At 40.3% G+C, this 18,573-nt stretch overlaps 2 protein-coding genes across 2 annotated transcripts in view; one reads left to right on the top strand and one right to left on the bottom strand.

The window, feature by feature from the left end:
* LOC108513388 (uncharacterized) overlaps positions 1-18,573 on the bottom strand; it is a 37,259-nt gene continuing 18,686 nt past the window's right edge. Inside the window, exons 4-5 of the mRNA XM_017849128.1 lie at positions 15,163-15,493; positions 1-374 (exon numbers count right to left, since the gene is read on the bottom strand). Coding sequence (XP_017704617.1) covers positions 38-374; positions 15,163-15,493 — 668 coding nt within the window. The 3' untranslated portion in view covers positions 1-37. The remainder of the gene's footprint in view (positions 375-15,162; positions 15,494-18,573) is intronic.
* On the top strand, positions 5,896-6,685 carry H1-3 (H1.3 linker histone, cluster member). Its single transcript, XM_017849139.1, has one exon. The coding sequence runs from the start codon at positions 5,970-5,972 to the stop codon at positions 6,633-6,635; it is 666 nt and encodes a 221-aa protein (XP_017704628.1). The 5' UTR covers positions 5,896-5,969; the 3' UTR covers positions 6,636-6,685.

The raw sequence follows: 18,573 nt of genomic DNA, 5'->3' as shown, positions 1-18,573 counted from the left end.
GAAAAGGGCCTTTTATGGGTAAGCTGTTAAATAAAGCTCAGCCACCAAAGCCGTACAGAGTGCGACCCTGGCGCTTGAGCGCGTAGACCACATCCATGGCGGTGACTGTCTTACGCTTGGCGTGCTCCGTGTAGGTTACAGCATCCCGGATCACATTCTCCAGAAACACCTTAAGCACACCTCGCGTCTCCTCATAAATGAGGCCCGAGATGCGTTTCACGCCGCCGCGTCGGGCCAAGCGACGGATGGCGGGTTTGGTGATGCCCTGGATGTTGTCGCGCAACACTTTGCGGTGGCGCTTGGCGCCTCCCTTTCCCAAACCTTTACCACCTTTGCCTCTGCCAGACATGGTAGGAGACAAACACCAAGTCTTACTTCTGCAACTTTGCTACTCACTGAAGCCCCTTATATATCAATTATGCGGACCTTTTTGGAGACTGAATTTGAGGGGCGGGAACGAAACCTCTGTCTCCGCCTTTTCCATACCTTACTGGGCGTCCCCTACGCTATTGCCTTGGGAAGGAAAGAGGGCGGTGAGGGTAGGGGAAATGCAACTTGATTTGACTCCTTCCCTTTTCCTTGTTTGGGTCTTGAGTGTAGGTTTTGTGTTCTCTAGCCCAGTTTTGTGGGCTCTTGAAGAACTGATAATGTCTGTCTCTTAAAAGCCTTATCATTTGCCAAAAGGAGGCAGTAACGCTACACTTGTCTACCAAATGGATAGACAAGAGAATAAAATTATTATTTATTTTGAAACAGTCTCGCTCTGTCGCCCAGACTGGAGTGCAGTGGCGTGATCTCGGCTCACTGCAACCTCCACCTCTTGGGTTCAAGCGATTCTCTTGCCTCAGCCCCTGGATTAGCTGCTACTACAGGCGCTTATCACCACGCCTGGCTAATTTTTGTATTTTTAGTAGAGATGGGGTTTAGCCATGTTGACCAGGCTGGTCTCGAACTGCTGACCTCAGGTGATCGGGGGACCTCTCTTGGTCTCCCAAAGTGCTTGGATTACAGGCATGAGCCACTGCGCCTGGCTGTAATTTGTAAATGTGAAGATTCTTGAAAAATGTATTTTTACTAATTTTTTTTTTTGAGAGGGGTCTTGTTCTGTTGCCCAGGCTGGAGTGCAGTGGTGCTATCTCAGCTCACTGCAACCTCCGCCTTCCGGGTTCAAGCGATTCTCATGACTCAGCCTCACAAGTAGCTGGGATTACAGGCACGCGTCGCCATGCCCAAGTAATTTTTGTATTTTCTCATTAAAGATGGTGTTTCGCCGTGGTGTTCAGGGTGGTCTTGAACTCCTGACCTCAGGTGATTCACCCGCCTTGGCCTCACAAAGTGCTGGGATTACCGGCGTGAGCCACCACGCCCGGCCGTTTTTATTGATTCTTAAAATGTAGCAATACTTCTTAAATTTGGCCAATCATAGGACTTAGCGTTTGGCAGAGACGTATACATTCACATCGTTTTCTGCATTCCTAATAAAGAAAGACCTCTAGTAAGGGAAACCAATATTAAGTGAAGTTTCATTCTTTCTTTTTCAACGTATAATGCAATATCTGAGGCATAACGATAAGGAACCCCGGGCTTGAAGACATTATCCTCTAATAAATGGTATTGTATTGTTGGCTCGATTCTGGAGTCTCATTACCTTGCTACCTACCAGTGCTTTTATGCCACTAAAGCATACATGGTAAATCATGGTGAATACAGGTTTGTAAATTAACAAAAATAATACTAATAAATTCTGTGAAATACTGTCCTAATAAAAGATTCCTGAAGAAATGTTCTACACATATAGGGTATGTGTAGTAGAAAGATTCAACATTAACTCTTACATTCTACTCCCTCACATTCATTGCCTCCTATATACTGCAGGGGCAACTTAAAAATTCCTTCTCTGCTGGTGCCTAAAGGCAGTGAGAAGATTATTCATTTTGTGCAGTTAAGAGTCTACTTAAATTTTGGCTTAGGTTCAGTTATCTGTAGGAATAGACACGAGGATCTCAAATGCTCTCCTTTTTGAGGTAGGCACCAAACAAGCATCATTCATTCATTCAACAATTTAATGTCCACTACATGCCAAGAATGGTGTACAAATACCAGATTTACAAAGGTGATCACATTTATTCCCTTAAAGAATTCAAAACTTTAGTAAAGGGAAAAGTAAACTCAGGGTTATGGGGCAGATATCAGACCTGCATACTTCTACTTACTGTTGAGTATTTAAGGGTGGAGCAGCCATATCCCCAGCTTTACTGGCATCACTCTGAAGCTTGTTAGACATACAGAATTTCGGGCTCAACCCCAAATCAATGGAATTGATATTGCATTTTTAATGAGATTTCTAAGTGGGTGGTGGGTATGCTCTTTCAAGTTTGAGAATAATTGTTTTAAAGCTCTGCTGTCCTATATTAGCCACTAGCAACATGTGCTCATTTTTATTTAAATTAATTTAAATTAAAAACTAATTTGTACTCTTACTCTAGCCACATTAAGTGCTCAATAGCCACATATGGGTAGTGGCAACCTATTGGACAGTGTCAATACAGAACATTTTTATCATCGCAGAAAGTTCTATTGGGCTGTATCTATGATAAGGGGGTTTCTTCTGAAGAGCTTCTAATCCAGTCTAGAAGGGAACAGGAAGTTTGGTGGATGCCTGAGATGTGTAAAAAGAAAATTGTAAGTTTGAGTGTAGTATTGGCCTTTTTAGGAAATAAAATTAATACAATACTGTTGTACTTGAAGAGGAATTTCAAGGACGGTTATAATGGATGTGATTTCTCATGGAGCTTCTGAACACATTCGATTCTAACACAAAGCCTTACTTTCTGTAATAGTCTATATATGTTTTCACCCATTTTAATATTTATTCTACATATTTTCTTTTTTTGTTGATAATCTTTAAAATCTGAATTGTGTGATGCTTAAGCACTGTCTCACTGGATTGATCTAGTGAATACTACCTACAACTCTCATAGTCATTTACTATGGTGGTGGTGGGGATAGGGGAGTTAACACAAAGTGAAGAGAACACTGAGCCATAAGTTAGACAGCTATCATTTATCAAACTAGTTTTTCCTAGCTACTTTTTGCATCTATAAAATAAACGTTTCCAACCTCAGTGTAATGGGAAATCTACTGTTTTAGAATATATTCAGATTTAGGATTGCAAAGCAACACAGAACTCTTTTTGAGGACTACCAACATAATCGGTGAAACTTTGCAGGACTTCAAGTTTACAGTCCATGGGGTGATCCAGCTTTCAGGAACCTTGTCCATGCTGCAATTACAGAGAAGATAAGTACCTAGGTCCCCAATTACGTAGCCCAGTTCCTTTCCTCTTTGAACATCTGGTGAAATTTGTTGGTGAAACTGAGTCTCAGTTATTGCCCTCCAGAAAGGGCAGAGATTAGTTAACCCAATGCCTTTTTACTTATTGAGACCCTAAGTAGCCGTGGGAACCAGTCAGTGTTGCACAAGAATGAAATGGTGGCATCTGTTAATTGACTATATCTAACAGGGTGAACAATTCCAACAATTATCCAACAAATATTAAGACTACAATAATGATCAAAATAATAAACAGTAAACAATCTGAATTTTAATTGTATCTTTACGTCTAGGCAATATAAAGCTATGGTCCCAAAAAAGAAATACTTATATTATGCTTGTGACTATCACTGTTAGTAATGATATCCATGAAGATGCACTGCCCCTGTCTCCAGAAACCTATAAAATACTTCCCCTACTGGAATTATGGGGTGCTACTAATCCAATTCTGTAAGTTTAGCTCTTTTATAAACCATATTTGTATTTTTGTGGTATATAACACGGTCTTAAGTCCCAGAGACTTGTTTTCAATACGTGCAAGAGAGTAAATAATTACTTAATAAAAGCTTACTAATTTTTTTTTCTGAGACGAAGTTTCACTCTTGTTGCCTAGGCTGGAGTGCAATGGTGCTATCTTGGCTCACTGCAACCTCCGCCTCCTGAGTTCAAGCGATTCTCCTACCTCAGCCTCCCAAGTAGGTGGGATTACAGGCGTGTGCTACCATGCCCGGCTAATTTTTGTATTTTTAGTAGGGACAAGGTTTCACCATGTTGGTCAGGCTGGTCTCGAACTCCTGACCTCAGGTTGTCTGCCCACCTTGGCCTCACAAAGTGCTGGGATTACAGGTGTGAGACAGCTACTGCATCTGGCCAAGACAAGCTAAGTAATTATTTATGAAATTTGTTGAATGAGGAAAGATGACATCTTTAAAGTTGATTATTTTATCTAGGGTTTATATGAAAAAATCTTCTAATCACTATTGAGTGTAGGCCAGAATAACTTGGCTTTTGAAATGAGTATTTTGTTAGAGGAAACATAAGATCAAACTACTTCTCTTGTTTCTTTAACAAATATAGGAGTTCATTTCAGCATCTGATTATTTGAGAATATTAATGTGCTCAATTATCCAATAATAACCTAATTCCATCAGCTGTATTGCAAACTAACAGATAAGGAATGATAAGGAATAGTGAAGTTACTCATGTTTGCTCTGAAATATTTGTTCAGCTCCTTAGGTGGACATATTCAACCTGTTAATTTAGGGTGTGACAGCTTAGTTCATATTTTGTGTGTAAAAAGCCAAAGAGAATGATGAAAATTTAGAAAGTGATTTAAATAAGATTTTTTTCTTTCTAACCCTTGATGCCCACACTTGCAATGTTGAAAGTTTGTATTTTATTTTTTTAAAGTGATTCTTACCAGTTATTCAAACAGTTTCTATACAGAGGAAGCGAAATTTGTATTATGTGATTTCAAAATATAAAAAACGCACAAAATTATATGAGGAATATTAGCATTTTTTTTTTTTTTTAGTAGAGACGGGGTTTCACCGGGTTAGCCAGGATGGTCTTGATCTCCTGACCTCGTGATCCGCCCGTCTCGGCCTCCCAAAGTGCTGGGATTACAGGCTTGAGCCACCGCGCCCGGCCATATGAGGAATATTAGCAAAAAAATAGTGTCTTTCATTAAATTATTTATAAAGTGATGGGACACGAACATGTACACAAGCTCTCAATGCTCACAGTTGGCAAAATGATGTTGGCCTGCCATTCTATTATTTGTTGGTTCAGTTTTCTTTTTTGGAGATGTGGTAGTCGATCTTTAATGCCCATTCTAGGTCGGAAAAATCCATGATCCTAACTTTTAAGAGAAGGTTGGTGACTACTTAGGATTTTTTTTTCTATAAGAAGAATGATGTCACCTCACGCTTATCTTTCTGGAAATGTTTAAACCACTGAAATATAGAGATCAAATCCAGCTTACACACTGGTAACTCAAATATTATGTTTTTAAACTATCTTTTCTAAAATAATCACCCCTCTTATACACAGAACTTTCTACCTCAGTGCCAATTCCTAGAGGTTGATGCAAACAACTCGCCAGAGAGCCTGTGCTATTGTTCCTGAGAAAAAAAACAATTTCCCTACACGTTTTAATAGAAATGAGTTTATCTATATAAATTTGAGACGATAAGAATTCACAGAACAATGCCCTGGAAGAGACGTTTGCAAATGAAAGAGGGAGAAATAGTATTTTTAAGGAAAACCTGAAAGTTGTCTCGATTTGACCGAAGTTTGAAAGAGAGTTGGGGGAATAAGAAAAGTTTCAAGATGCTGCTTTTAAAACTATGCATAGGAAAAACGGCAGGAATGAAGCCCAAAGTCTCTCGGATCAGTTTCCCCCAAATTCCTCATTATTTCATGCCCAGATTTCTTACATTTTTACTCTTTTTTAAGGGGTAACAAACACAGCAGCGCGGTAGATCGGAGGAGTCCTTTTCCAGCAGCTCAGGGCATGGAGCAAGGAACCAATCATCACTCAGCGTCTCTCTATATAAACCCTCAGCCTCCGGCGTAGAGGACACGCCGTTCTGAAAGTTTGAGGTTCCTTTTGTCTCTTCTGGCAAGACAAAAACATGTCGGAGACTGCTCCAGTTGCTCCTATCACTCCTGCACCAGCAGAAAAAATACCTGTGAAGAAAAAGGCGAAGAAAGCAGGCGCTACTGCTGGGAAACGCAAGGCATCCGGACCCCCAGTGTCTGAGCTCATCACCAAGGCAGTGGCAGCTTCCAAAGAGCGCAGCGGCGTTTCTCTGGCTGCGCTGAAGAAAGCGCTTGCGGCTGCTGGCTACGATGTAGAGAAAAACAACAGCCGTATCAAGCTTGGTCTCAAGAGCTTGGTGAGCAAGGGTACTCTGGTGCAGACCAAAGGCACCGGTGCTTCTGGCTCCTTTAAACTGAACAAGAAAGCTGCTTCCGGGGAAGGCAAACCCAAGGCCAAGAAGGCTGGCTCAGCCAAGCCTAGAAAGCCCGCTGCAGCAGGCAAAAAGCCCAAAAAAGCGAGTGGCGCCGCCACCCCGAAGAAAAGCGTCAAAAAGACTCCTAAGAAGGCAAAGAAGCCAGCAACAGCCTCTGGGACCAAGAAAGTGGCCAAGAGTGCGAAAAAGGTGAAAACACCCCAGCCAAAAAAAGCCTCCAAGAGTCCAGCTAAGGCCAAAGCCCCTAAGCCCAAGACGGCCAAGCCTAAGTCGGCGAAGCCGAAGATTACAAAGGCAAAGAAGGCAGCTCCGAAGAAAAAGTGAAACTGACTGGACTTTCCGCTTTGAAAATTTAAACGGCTCTTTTCAGAGCCACCCACAGGTCTCAGTCAAAAGAGCTGGCGCCTTTTTTTGCGGGGCCAGGGGGGTGCGGGGGTGGTGTGCGGGCGCGGTCTATCCCAGTCGTACCGGTTGGGGTTCAGTAACTCACAGCTCCCAGTAGCCTGGGCGCGAGAATCCTCCCGCCTCAGCCACAGCCACCGGAGTAGCTAAGGCTACTTAAACCACTAGGTTTTGCTTTTTCTTCAAATTCCCGCGGTAGTGTGTGATTGGCCGGCTGCTTTCTCTCAAAGCGTGCGCTTAAAAGTGGCTCTGAAAAAATTTTATTCCTGGCACAGGATTATGGTGTAAATGCTCTAGTTTGCTTTAGCATTGAGGTGACTTCTTGAGCACAGCCTGTCCTGGTTGTGAGCAGTACGTGGCATGCCCAAGGTTCCTGCGCCCCACCATCTTGTGCAGCGTTGAAAATGGCCCAACTGCAGGTGGCGCCCGGTGTCTGTCTTTTAGCAGGCTTGTGATACCCCTTAGCTCTGGGATATGGGCCGTCAGGTGCCGTACTTGGAAATAGGCAGTGTGGGCCTGCACTGCCTGGCGAGGTGGCTCCCCTGTAATCCCAGCATTTTGAGAGGCCGCTGCGGGCGCATCACGAGGTCAGGAGTTCGAGGCCAGCCTGAAAAACATGGTGAAACCCTGTCTCTACTAAATAAAACATGAAAATTAGGCGTGGTGCCGCGCGCCTGTAATTCCAGCTATTTGGGGGGTGCTGAGGCCGAAGAATCACTTGAACCTGGGAGGCGGAAGTTGTAGTGAGCCGAGATAGCGCCACTGCACTTCAGCCTGGGCGATAGAGCGAGCCTGTCTCAAAAAGTGTGGCCATTGTCTTTTTCTGTCAGTGACCAGCGTCTCCAGGACTTATTTTCCCAGAGGCTCTCTTGCTTGTTCATTTATTTTTGCCTACTCTTAACCTTCTAGCACTGCCGCCAGGTAACACTGGCGTGCCGGCCCAACCCGCTCGGAGTAACTGTATTTGCGGAGGACTCAGTGTATTAGGCCTACTGGCAACTAGGCCCGCGTGGCAAAGCAGGTCTTGCGTTTGGAGCGAGTTTGGTCTTGCTTCCCGCGTCCAGGTAACTTTAGAAAAAAAATGCAATTCTAGTGTTAAGCCAATCGGAGGGAGAACTCATCATAGTCTCTGACATAGTTTTGTAAAACTTGCTTTTCTATTGGTTTGGAGAGCCTGCTGAATTAACCAAGCAGAACGTATTGTTAGATTTTTATTTGCGCGGTTTTCCGAGCCAAAATTTTCACCTATCAGGTTGCAATATTAAAAGTTGTGTATGCTGGGACCTAGTGGAACAGTCTGTTTTTTTTCCCCTCCCCCTCAGATGGAATTCTCTTTTTGGAGACTACTCACCTAGTCATTCTGCATAAATTTCCATAAGTATTGCTGCCACCCTGATGTTAAAAGATAGTATGAAAGGAACCTCTGTCAGTTTATAATCTACTTCCTTTCCCCAATTGCTTTCTCACAGATTGAGATGAACCAGGGAGCTAGAGTTAGCTATCCAATACATATTTGGTGATTAGATAAGAAATAGAGAAGGAAAAATAAATGAAAAACCTTGGAGAATGGAACAAGAAGCCCGAAATTGGGGTTACGTGGACAAAGAAATGGGCTGTAGGAAGTTGGGCTGACTTGGACGTACTACTGTTTTCATTGTATTTGGGAGGTTGAGGTTATTCTTTTTTGTTTTGTTTTTGATTTTAGAAAAGCCCACTTAATAGTACTGAGAAATCTCGACAAAATCTGATTTCTACAGATGTTTATGGGACTCTAGATGGGAAAAAAATTACATTTTTACAAATCCTAAATGCAATTTGGTTATTTCCTTTGTGAGTACAGGCAGCTAATCACTGGATTTCACATCAATGATAATCATAGATTTTTCATATTACTTTGTACTTATTACAGGTGTCTTGAAATAATTTACACTAATTGTGAACCTTTCAAGCCAACATTATACCTGCTGCTGGATCTTATTTGATGTGTAACTAAAGCACATATACAGACTTTAAGAAAAAAAAATTTTAGTGTCACCACCTTTCTTACCCCGTTTAAGTATTTTTTTAAAGCGTGGTTTTGAGAAGGCGTCTATAGATTTCCAGAATCTCCAGAATACATAGCACAAAACAAGTCATGAACTCTTGAACAAGTTTGCAGTGGGACCAAATACCATAAATCCCTCATGATTATAATACCTCTTAATCTTACTTCTTTGTTTATATTCTGCTTATTAGTTAATATTTTATTATATTTTACATTACTATTTGCCTCCCTCCCCCCCAAAAATGATGTAGCCTGTGATATGTTTCTAGTTATAAGCAGGAGTTTCATTTTTTGAGAACCACGGTTACATCACACAATTTATTCTTTGTAGAGAAAGCCAAAATACCTCCCTGTATAAGAGTGGCTTGATTGAGAAAGGGATCTGAATAAATAGGAGGATTTGAAATATTTATTCAAAATAATCTTTTTGAAAATGAGTGAAAAATACAGGTATGTAGGGGTGAACAAAATTTCTTCACCCTTCGAAAGTTCACTGAAAATCAATGGAAAAAAGGCAGATTAATAGAAAAGTCAAAATTCATCATAGGTTTATGTAACATGGGAACCTTCACAATGAAGGCCCAGAGGTACAGGGGAAACTGTCCATTTTTATGCTTAGGTTCAACAAAGTACCAACTGCCATGTAGAACTGTGACTGGATAAAAAGGGTGTCATCTAATGCTAATAGACTGGGGAAACATAGCAAGGCCTCTGTGTCTAGACTCTTCTTGGCCTCTGGCAAGATTCTTTCCTTCTGGATATTCCTTCCTCATTCTAGAGGACCCTCTCTGTAATGAGGGAAGGTCTTATGATCTACAGCCAAACAACATAAGACATACACGTTTTTATGGCTAGGTTTTACACAGAAAGGAGGGCGAAAAGTTACAGTAAGGTTTTTAGGTTTTCTGGCTGGCTTTGAAGAAAAAGGGGTTCTAGTTTCAGTAACCACCCTGGGGAAGAGGGAAGAGTCTAGTTTTATGTGTAGCCTCAATGGAGGATGAGAAGCCAAAGAATAGCAGTAGGTCACTCACTTCTGCTTCTAAGGCCTTCCTTTTGGGGTATTATTTTCCAGTCCCCAATGGGGAGAAGAGATCTGGGAGGTCTTTATACCCAGAATGACAAGATTTAGGCTTTTGATGAAAAGTGATAAAGAATAAGATAATTAGGTGGGGGAATGTGGCATTCCACAAGAGCAGTCCAAATGACTATAACATACTTCTGGTTCCTTACTGTTGCAAAGCACTTATTTAACTGCCTCACTTGGGCAGTTACAATGCATTTATATCAGGTATAGCTAAAATGCTTGATTTACTGTTAAGAAACTTGGCGCTTAGAAAGGTGAAATGGCAAGAAATGACCATTTGCTGTCACTAAATGGTGGACCTAGGTCTCAAACAAGTTTCTTGATTCCTAGAATCGTTCTTACGTTGCTTCAATTCTGTTACATCAACTGGAAAAGGAGTGGTATTTTCCAGTTCCTTTTTAGGCTCATTGAGAAAGAAGCAGAATTTATGTATTTCTATTTCTGGCCCCTTGTGAAGTATCCATTTCACAATATGTTTGGTATGCAACAGAAGCAATGAAATGTAATGATTCAATCAATGATCTTCCAGAGTTTCTCTGATTTATATAAATTCATATTCATATTCATTTGTCACAGAGGACATGCACTTGTTTTCAAGGAAATCTGAACTTGTTTAAATCTTTCTCCATATTTTAAAATTTTGGTAGCAGTTATAATGAATATCTTGAGATTGGTAAAGAATACTAACAGTGTCTTAGCATGGAAGTTGTGAAGGGCATTTTCATACTATCTTAGCTGTTGGAGAGTTCTTATGCGTATAGCATAGGTCTGACACAAAAGTAATTTTTAGAATCAACCTGAAGTCACTACTTTAACTTGAGGAAGCAGATTTTCATGGTATTGTGGGGAGGCCTCAATCATTCCTGTTACACAGTCACTAAATCAGGTTGATTTTTACAGAATCCTAAATAATTCTTACATATTCTCCCTTCTACATTCTCTCTTCATTCTCTCATAGCTAGGATGATTCCAATGCTTACTAACTAGTTCCCTAATTCCTCTAGCCTCCAATGTCTCTTAACTATTTATTTACTTATTTATTTTTTGAGACAGTCTTGCTCTGTTGCCCAGGCTGGAGTGCAGTGGCGCCATCTCAGCTCACTGCAGCCTCTGCCTCCCTGGTTCCAGTGATTCTCTTGCCTCAGTCTCCCAGGTAGCTGGGATTACAGACACACGCTACCATACCCGGCTAATTTGTTTTTGTATTTTTCATAGAGATGGGGTTTCACCATGTTGTTCAGGCTGGTCTCAAACTCCTGACCTCAGCTGATTCATCCACCTCAGCCACTCAAAGTGCTAGGATTACAGGTGTGAGCACCACGCCGGGCCCATTTTAAAAAACAAAAACCAAATATGCCTTATGAAAAGGTCAGTGGCTTCTCATAGGTTCATGGGAAAGCCCTGTAGCCTCTTAGCCCCTTTTCATAATACTGTCTGCTCGCACTCAAAGACACTAATAACAATGTAATCTTTCTATTTCTACTTATTTTATTATTATTATTATTATTTTACAACTTTGTTCTGGAACAATTCCCCGTGAGAATCTTTATAATACTCAATTCCTTCTGAAATTACATCTCCATGCAAAAATCCCTCTAATTCAAAACGTACACTTATCTCTGAAAATGTGCTTTCATGTCATTTAATAATTGAGAACAATTATTATCAATAGAAAAATTTTAATGCATCTATTGTTTACTCCCATTAACTAAACTGAACTATAGAGCATTTGTCTTATTTTCCACTACTCTAGGGGCATGTGTGTGTGTGTATGTGTGTGTGTGTCTGAATTAAAAAATTCCATCAAATGGGTTACATTATTGTCAGATGGTCATCAAATTCAGTGATTTCATTTTCTGTTTTCCTGTGTGAGAAAACAGGGGTAACAAATTTCTCTGCCCCTTTCATGACTCTTGTTTCCATGGCCTGATGTACAAGACTATCTTCCTTATCTTCAGAAGTATACCATTTTATATATATATGCAATTTTTAGTGGTGGCAACTACAAAACAAAAACAAAAAAAATATTTCAAGTTTGCCTTTCAAATTCCCAAATGTTACATGTCAGTATTTACTGTTGGCAGGTCGAGTAGGGAGGGTATGGAGAAATAATAAAATGGGATTTCTGAATTGTCTTGGGTTTTAGCTATTATCTTTATAATGTGAAGAAACTACTGGTTATTCAGAGATTACATACTTGTTTTATTTTAATTATAAGTACTTGCAGGCAACTATGTAACTGTGAAATGGATACACACTATAGTGTGCCAACAAGTACATAGAAAATACGATCTGACACATGAGTAAGATTTGAGATCTTCCCCAAATAAAATCACAATTTATTTTAAAAACATCTAGTATTATTTACTACTTTCTCAGTGTATGCCGTTGAAGAAAGTTTCTTGTGTATATGTGGTTAAATCAAGGCTATTATTTGAATAGTACACAGTAAGGCTAAAATTTGTGAATGTTAATGTCATATTTTACTGTATGTATATGAGTTTCATATCTGTAAAATTTGCAGTACTAATTATAGTATAACTTCACAATCATATAAGATCTTGTACATTTCATTTTATTATTATTATTATTATTATTATTATTATTATTATTTGAGATGGAGTCTCGCCCTGTTGCCCAGGCTGGAGTGCGGTGGTGTGTAATCTCGGCTCACTGCAACCTCTGCCTCCTAGGTTCAAAGATTCTTCTGCCTTAGCCTCCCGAGTAACTGGGATTACAGATGTCTGCCACCACACCCAGCTAATTTTTGTATTTTTAGTAGAGACGGTGTTTCACCATGTTGGCTAGGCTGGTGTTATTAATTTTTTTAAGATGGAATGTTGCTTTGTCACCCAGCCTAGAGTGGACTGGCGTAGTCTCGGTTCACTGTAGCCTCTGCCTCCTAGGTTTAAGTGATTCTCCTTGCCTCAGCCTCCCAAGTAACTGGGATTACAGGCATGTGCCACCACGCCGGGCTAATTTTTGTATTTTTTTAGTAGAGACTGAGTTTAGCCATGTTGGCCAAGCTGGTCTTGAACTCCTGACCTTAGGCGATCTGCCTGCCTTGGCCTCCCAAATTGCTAGGATTACAGGCGTGAGCCACTTTGCCTGGCCTAAGACCCTGTACATTTTAAGATATCCATTTATTTTATTGTATATGAAAAATTTAAACATGTTAGTAGCTATTCCAGGTGATAAAGCCCTCAGGAGTAAGTGATGAGCATTTTGCTGAGGCTCTTTATTTAAAACAGTAATGCCTGGTGGGGAAAGTTTTGGCTCCAGCACTATCTGAAATTTTCTTAGTTTCAGTTTTTTAATTTGTTTTAGATAATAGATAACTATTGAACTTACATTTTTGGAGACTTCATAAAAAACTGCATGACTTCTGGCCCATTGCGGACACTCAGTAAGTGTGGATTTTCTTAGAAAACTATATATTAAAATTATAAAACTTTATCTAATCTTTTATTTTTGTAAATAGGAATTCACTCAATGGTAAATTCTGTTCAGTAATCATTTGTTTTAAATCTCAACTTGACTAAATTTCCGGAGGCTTTGTTGTAGGCAAATGACCATGCTAGGTGTTCTGGTGGATTTAATGATATAAAAAGATGCATTCTGTGCCCACCAAGTCCAAGTCCTCATGTATTGAAGTCCAACAGCTGTAACAGAAATACAGCTTAAAACTTGCTGAGGTAGAATCTTAAAGAAAGTACAGGATACAGGAAACAACATTTAAATAGAGAATGCTTTTATCCAGCATAATAGGATGTTCACTATGGAACAAATATCTGACAGCAGTTACCTTAATTATGGATAGTTATACTGTTTTCCTCATACACTGAATCTGTAATTCACAGGACCCACGTCTTTACGTCTGACGGGCTTCCATGAACAAAAATTTCTTCCATAAATCTCCAGGACTTCTTACTATGGCTACCTTGGCCTGCATAGCTATTTACAGCTTTGTCACTACCACATGACTAACCTCTTTCCTTAGTGCAACTTGAGGGAAAACAGCACATTAAAAAAAGTTAATAGAAATTTCTCAATGACAGTTGAAACTACTCCACCCCATTTCAAAACTGAGGAATTTGCTGAAATGTTTAAATATACAAAATTCTTCCAAATAGCACGTAGTATCCCATATAGTACATACACCCTTCTGCATTTCCAAATAACAGCCTGTATGATTTCGGAACAGAATTCCTTATTTTCCTTCCCTTCATCTACCAGTTTCGAAGCTGTACCTTTGTATGGAAAGCCAGAATATTTTTCTGCAAGAACTTGGAAGTCGTCAAAGGATTTTCATTTGATGATAAATATGGGGTACTTTTAATGAGATTTGATTAAAACAGGGTATTTAATAAGTTGAAAAGTTCTTTTAAGATATCAGCTGGAAGGCCGGGCGCGGTGGCTCATGCCTGTAATCCCAGCTACTCCGAAGGCTGAGGTAGAAGAATCGCTTGAATCCGGGAGGCGGAGGTTGAGGTGAGCCGACATCGCGCCAATGCACTCCAACCTGGGCAACAAGAAACCCCGTCTCAAAAAAAAAAAGAAAAAAAAGAAAAGAAAAAAGGAAAAAAAGAAAACAAAAGATATCAGCTAGAAAGTTGAAAAGGCTCATGATTTTTGCATTTTCCTTTCGCACTGAGGTATGTCAGACACACCCATCTGTACCTTCGTTGCTTTGACTCCTGCAGTTTAGAAACTAAGCAAGTCTTTCAAGTCTGCAAGAGCTGTGTTAATGCCACGGGTCTAGGTGTTCCAGCTAATAACCTTAGCCTTAGACCAATATCAGGCGCACAGAGAGGGTAACCTTGACCGCACCCAAGCCGCCGACCGTCGCCGGCAAGTAGCTGGGTCTCAAAACACTAGTGGAATAAGGCAGCCTGATGCATACCAAAAGCGCTGGACCCTCCGGCAAGCTCAAATACGTACAAGAAATAAGCAGTTAAGAAATAAGCAGAGGGCCTGAACAGCAAAACAAAGCCCGCTAAACCAATGGAAAACCGGGGAGGGAGGCGGAGCCCCAGGCAAAACCTGAGGAAGCGCTTGAATTTGGAAATTTAAATTAAGCATTACATTGAGGGGGCTAAATACCATTATTTCAAAGGTCTGTTTCGATCAGAGCAGTTTCGTGGTCTAATGTGTCTTGAAGGATTACAGCGTTTTTCATGGAGAAAGTGATTGGCTCTGAAAAGAGCCTTTGGGTTGAAGGTTGAGCACTCAAAACGATTTACGCTCTCTCCCCACGAATGCGGCGGGCAAGCTGGATGTCCTTAGGCATGATGGTGACGCGTTTGGCATGGATAGCGCACAGGTTGGTGTCCTCAAAAAGCCCCACCAAGTAAGCCTCGCAGGCCTCCTGCAGCGCCATCACAGCGGAACTCTGAAAGCGCAGGTCGGTCTTGAAGTCCTGGGCGATTTCTCGCACTAGGCGCTGAAACGGCAGCTTCCGGATAAGAAGCTCGGTGGACTTCTGGTAGCGACGGATCTCGCGCAAAGCCACGGTACCAGGGCGGTAGCGATGAGGCTTCTTCACGCCACCCGTGGCAGGAGCGCTTTTGCGAGCTGCTTTAGTGGCCAACTGCTTGCGCGGTGCTTTACCGCCTGTGGATTTACGAGCGGTCTGCTTAGTACGCGCCATACCTCACCTGCAAAGTAAGTGAGTTAGAAAAATTGGTTTACCCCTCTTTTTATATAGGAACAGAATCACTCTGATTGGATTGTGGACAATCCCTGTTAGTGATCGGTTGCTAAATTCCGGAAGTGCTCGGAGCGATTCACGATTGGTTTATTTTTTCAGTGCAAGATTCTGATTGGTAAATTTGGATAGAGAACTGGCTCCTTTAAACAAGTTGTTTTTTGGTACATATGTCTTTGATGTTTGGCATACAGCATGACCTGCAAAGACATTTATCATTTAACTTAATAGACTGACCTTTTATTGTTTAGCTATAAAAAATCGAATGTGTTTGAATTAGAAAATGCTTTAGAATTTTTTTTTTCAAAAACCTCCGCTGCTTTTTTCTGCTTAATTTTCCTGAAGTTTTTCCCTTCCCTATTCACTCATTTAAAATCCGTTGTCTAAGTATCTCTCAATGAATCCTCGTTTCATTATGGAGTACATAGCTAATTCATTCAAATAAGGTTTTCTAAGATACACTAAACACAAGGAACTTTGTGTTTCATTTGTGTTAGAGTAAAGTTCTAACATCGTGGAATCCCTACCTCTGTAATACTAGGTTTGACTCAAATCATTTAATGGTATTATTTTGTTTTGTTGAAATTAAAATATTCAGACATAATGGCAAGAGCCGTCAAAAAAAGTATTTTCAGTATAGAATCTTGAAAAAGATGGCGGCGAAGAGTCTTAGAAGGTTGTTTCTTTATAAGACAACAATGGCGCAGTTTCTCCAGATCCCTGCGGGAGAGAACTGAGGTGCCCTGAACAATTTAAGACACGTCCAACAGGACTTTTATAGGAGTGGACTCACCCAAATAACAGGACTTCTTAACTTGGTTTTCGCTTCCAAACTCAACAGCTCCCAATTACTTTGAAAATGTAACAAATGTTTACTGGAAAAGATTCTTAAGAAATGACATTATAGCCTAACACAGTATTTTAAATCAACCTATCGGGTTCCCTGTAGGTGTTCTTTTCCTAGCCAATAAAAAGAGCAGTTTGGGAATTCTTAATTTACATACTTTTAATCTATTGGCTACTTTGGTTCAGGCAGAGTTTAGATTTACAAGTTTGCGTTTGTGTAACCGTACTATAGTTCAGAAAGGGATAGTGCGCGTGCGCGCCTGTTGCAAGGTCTAGTTTCTTTTTGTTTTTCTTTCCCATTAGGTTTTCTTTCTTATTGGAAAGCTATTTTGTAAAGTGTTGTAGCAGGTCCGCAAAGACGCTGGCAAGTAGTCTAAGGCGATTGACATCATGAATATGCTGTCTCCCCTCCAGGGAGGGGAGACGGCCAAACCAAATTTATCTCTGCCTGCAAATGCCCGCGGATGTCTGCAAGCTGGAGGGGGGAGGAGACAAAGAATGTTTTGTGCATTCCTGTTCATTCCTTGAATTCTGTTAAACCTCCCCTATTTTAGGGCATTCATCAAAATTCTGCTAACCACAGGATTGATACAATTGCACCTTTCAAGTTAGTGTCTATTTTGCAAATTTGAATTATCTTAGGACTCATGAGCAAATCTTGACTGAAGTTACACGTTGTCACGCGTTTCAGTCTCACATCTGAAGTATTTATGAGTCCCTTGCTTCTCTCCTTTTCAGAAAAAGAAACTTCTGTACACTTTAAATCACGGTAAAACGGTTAGATATGTTGGCAAAATGGTTTTATAAGAAGCAAGTAAAGAACTGAAATCCTTTTGTACAATATGATCAGGTATCTGTGGGCTGGGCTGTTTGTTAATGAGAGCTATGCCCTCTCTATGCTTTTCCTCTCCACAGTCCCTACATGTCATCTTCTGAGGTCCAAGGCCTGTTTATTGATATTATCTTCTGTTTTCTCATTTTCATTTTAGTTTTTTCATTTCTATTCTGAGAATGTTAATATCTACATCTAAAAAGTGTTTCCAAAATCAAAAGATACACTTTAGGTTAAAGGTTCAAAACACAGTCAGTGAGAACCATTAAGGAAATTCCATCTTTATGCCCCACAGTTTGATTTCCTCCCTGGTGTTCTTAAATCTGTCAATCTGGTATTTTGCCATCTGAAGCTACCTTCAGTTCCTTTCATAATCCTCATCTCTAAATATGTGTAAAGCTTTATTTTAGAACTCAGTGCAAAATTTACCTGATTACATAAGAACTTACCAGCTCACTTGTATTAATCAGTAATTTCCATGATTATCTCCATACCTGAACACAACTTCCCGTAGGATCTGTGTTTTGTGATAAAACAGTCAGAAACCAGTTGTGGCTACTGAGCATTTGAAATGTGGCTGTTGCTGCTGAGGACTGACTTTCTTTTTTTGAGGAGTCTTGCTCTGTAACTCAGGATGGAGTGCAGTGGCATGATCTCAGCACACTGTTACCTCCACCTCCTGAGTTTAAGAGATTCTCCTGCTTCAGCCTCCAGAGTAGCTGGAATTAGAGGTGCTCGTCATCACGCCCGGCTTATGTATTTGGGAGGGGGGTGGGGGGAAGTATTTTTAGTAGAAACGGGGTTTCACCATGTTGGCTTGGCTGGTCTCCATCTCCTGACCTTAAGTAACCCGTCCGCCTCGGCCTCCCAAAGTGCTGGGATTACAGCCATGAGTCACTGTGCCAGGCCTGAATTTTTATTTTACTTACTTTTCGTTATTTTAATTCAAAAGCTGATACTGCAGTTATTGGAAAATGTTAGACAGGTTTTGAACTATCACATATATGAATTTAATTCTACAGCACTGAAGTTTATGAAATCACAATGAAATTCCATTTACTTCCAACAAACATTTAATACCAAATTGAATAGGATGTCCCTCATATTTAGAAGACTTAAGATTTAAAAAAGAATGTGAAATACTGCATTAATAATGTTTTTATATTGACTATATTTTGAAATAATGATTTTGTATTTTGGGTTAAATATAATTATTAAAATTCTTTTACCTGTTTATTAGTTTTTAAAATGTGCTTACTGGAAAAATCAACATTACATATGCAGCTTGTATTATTCTTTTTTATTTTATTCTTATTTTTTGAGGCAGAGTCTCGCACTGTCACCCAG

This window comes from Rhinopithecus bieti, unplaced genomic scaffold (assembly GCF_001698545.2).
Source record: "Rhinopithecus bieti isolate Rb0 unplaced genomic scaffold, ASM169854v2 scaffold_32760, whole genome shotgun sequence".
NCBI lineage: Eukaryota > Metazoa > Chordata > Mammalia > Primates > Cercopithecidae > Rhinopithecus > Rhinopithecus bieti.
The sequence above is the reverse complement of the archived record's forward strand: the minus strand, read 5'-3'. Positions and strand labels throughout refer to the sequence as shown.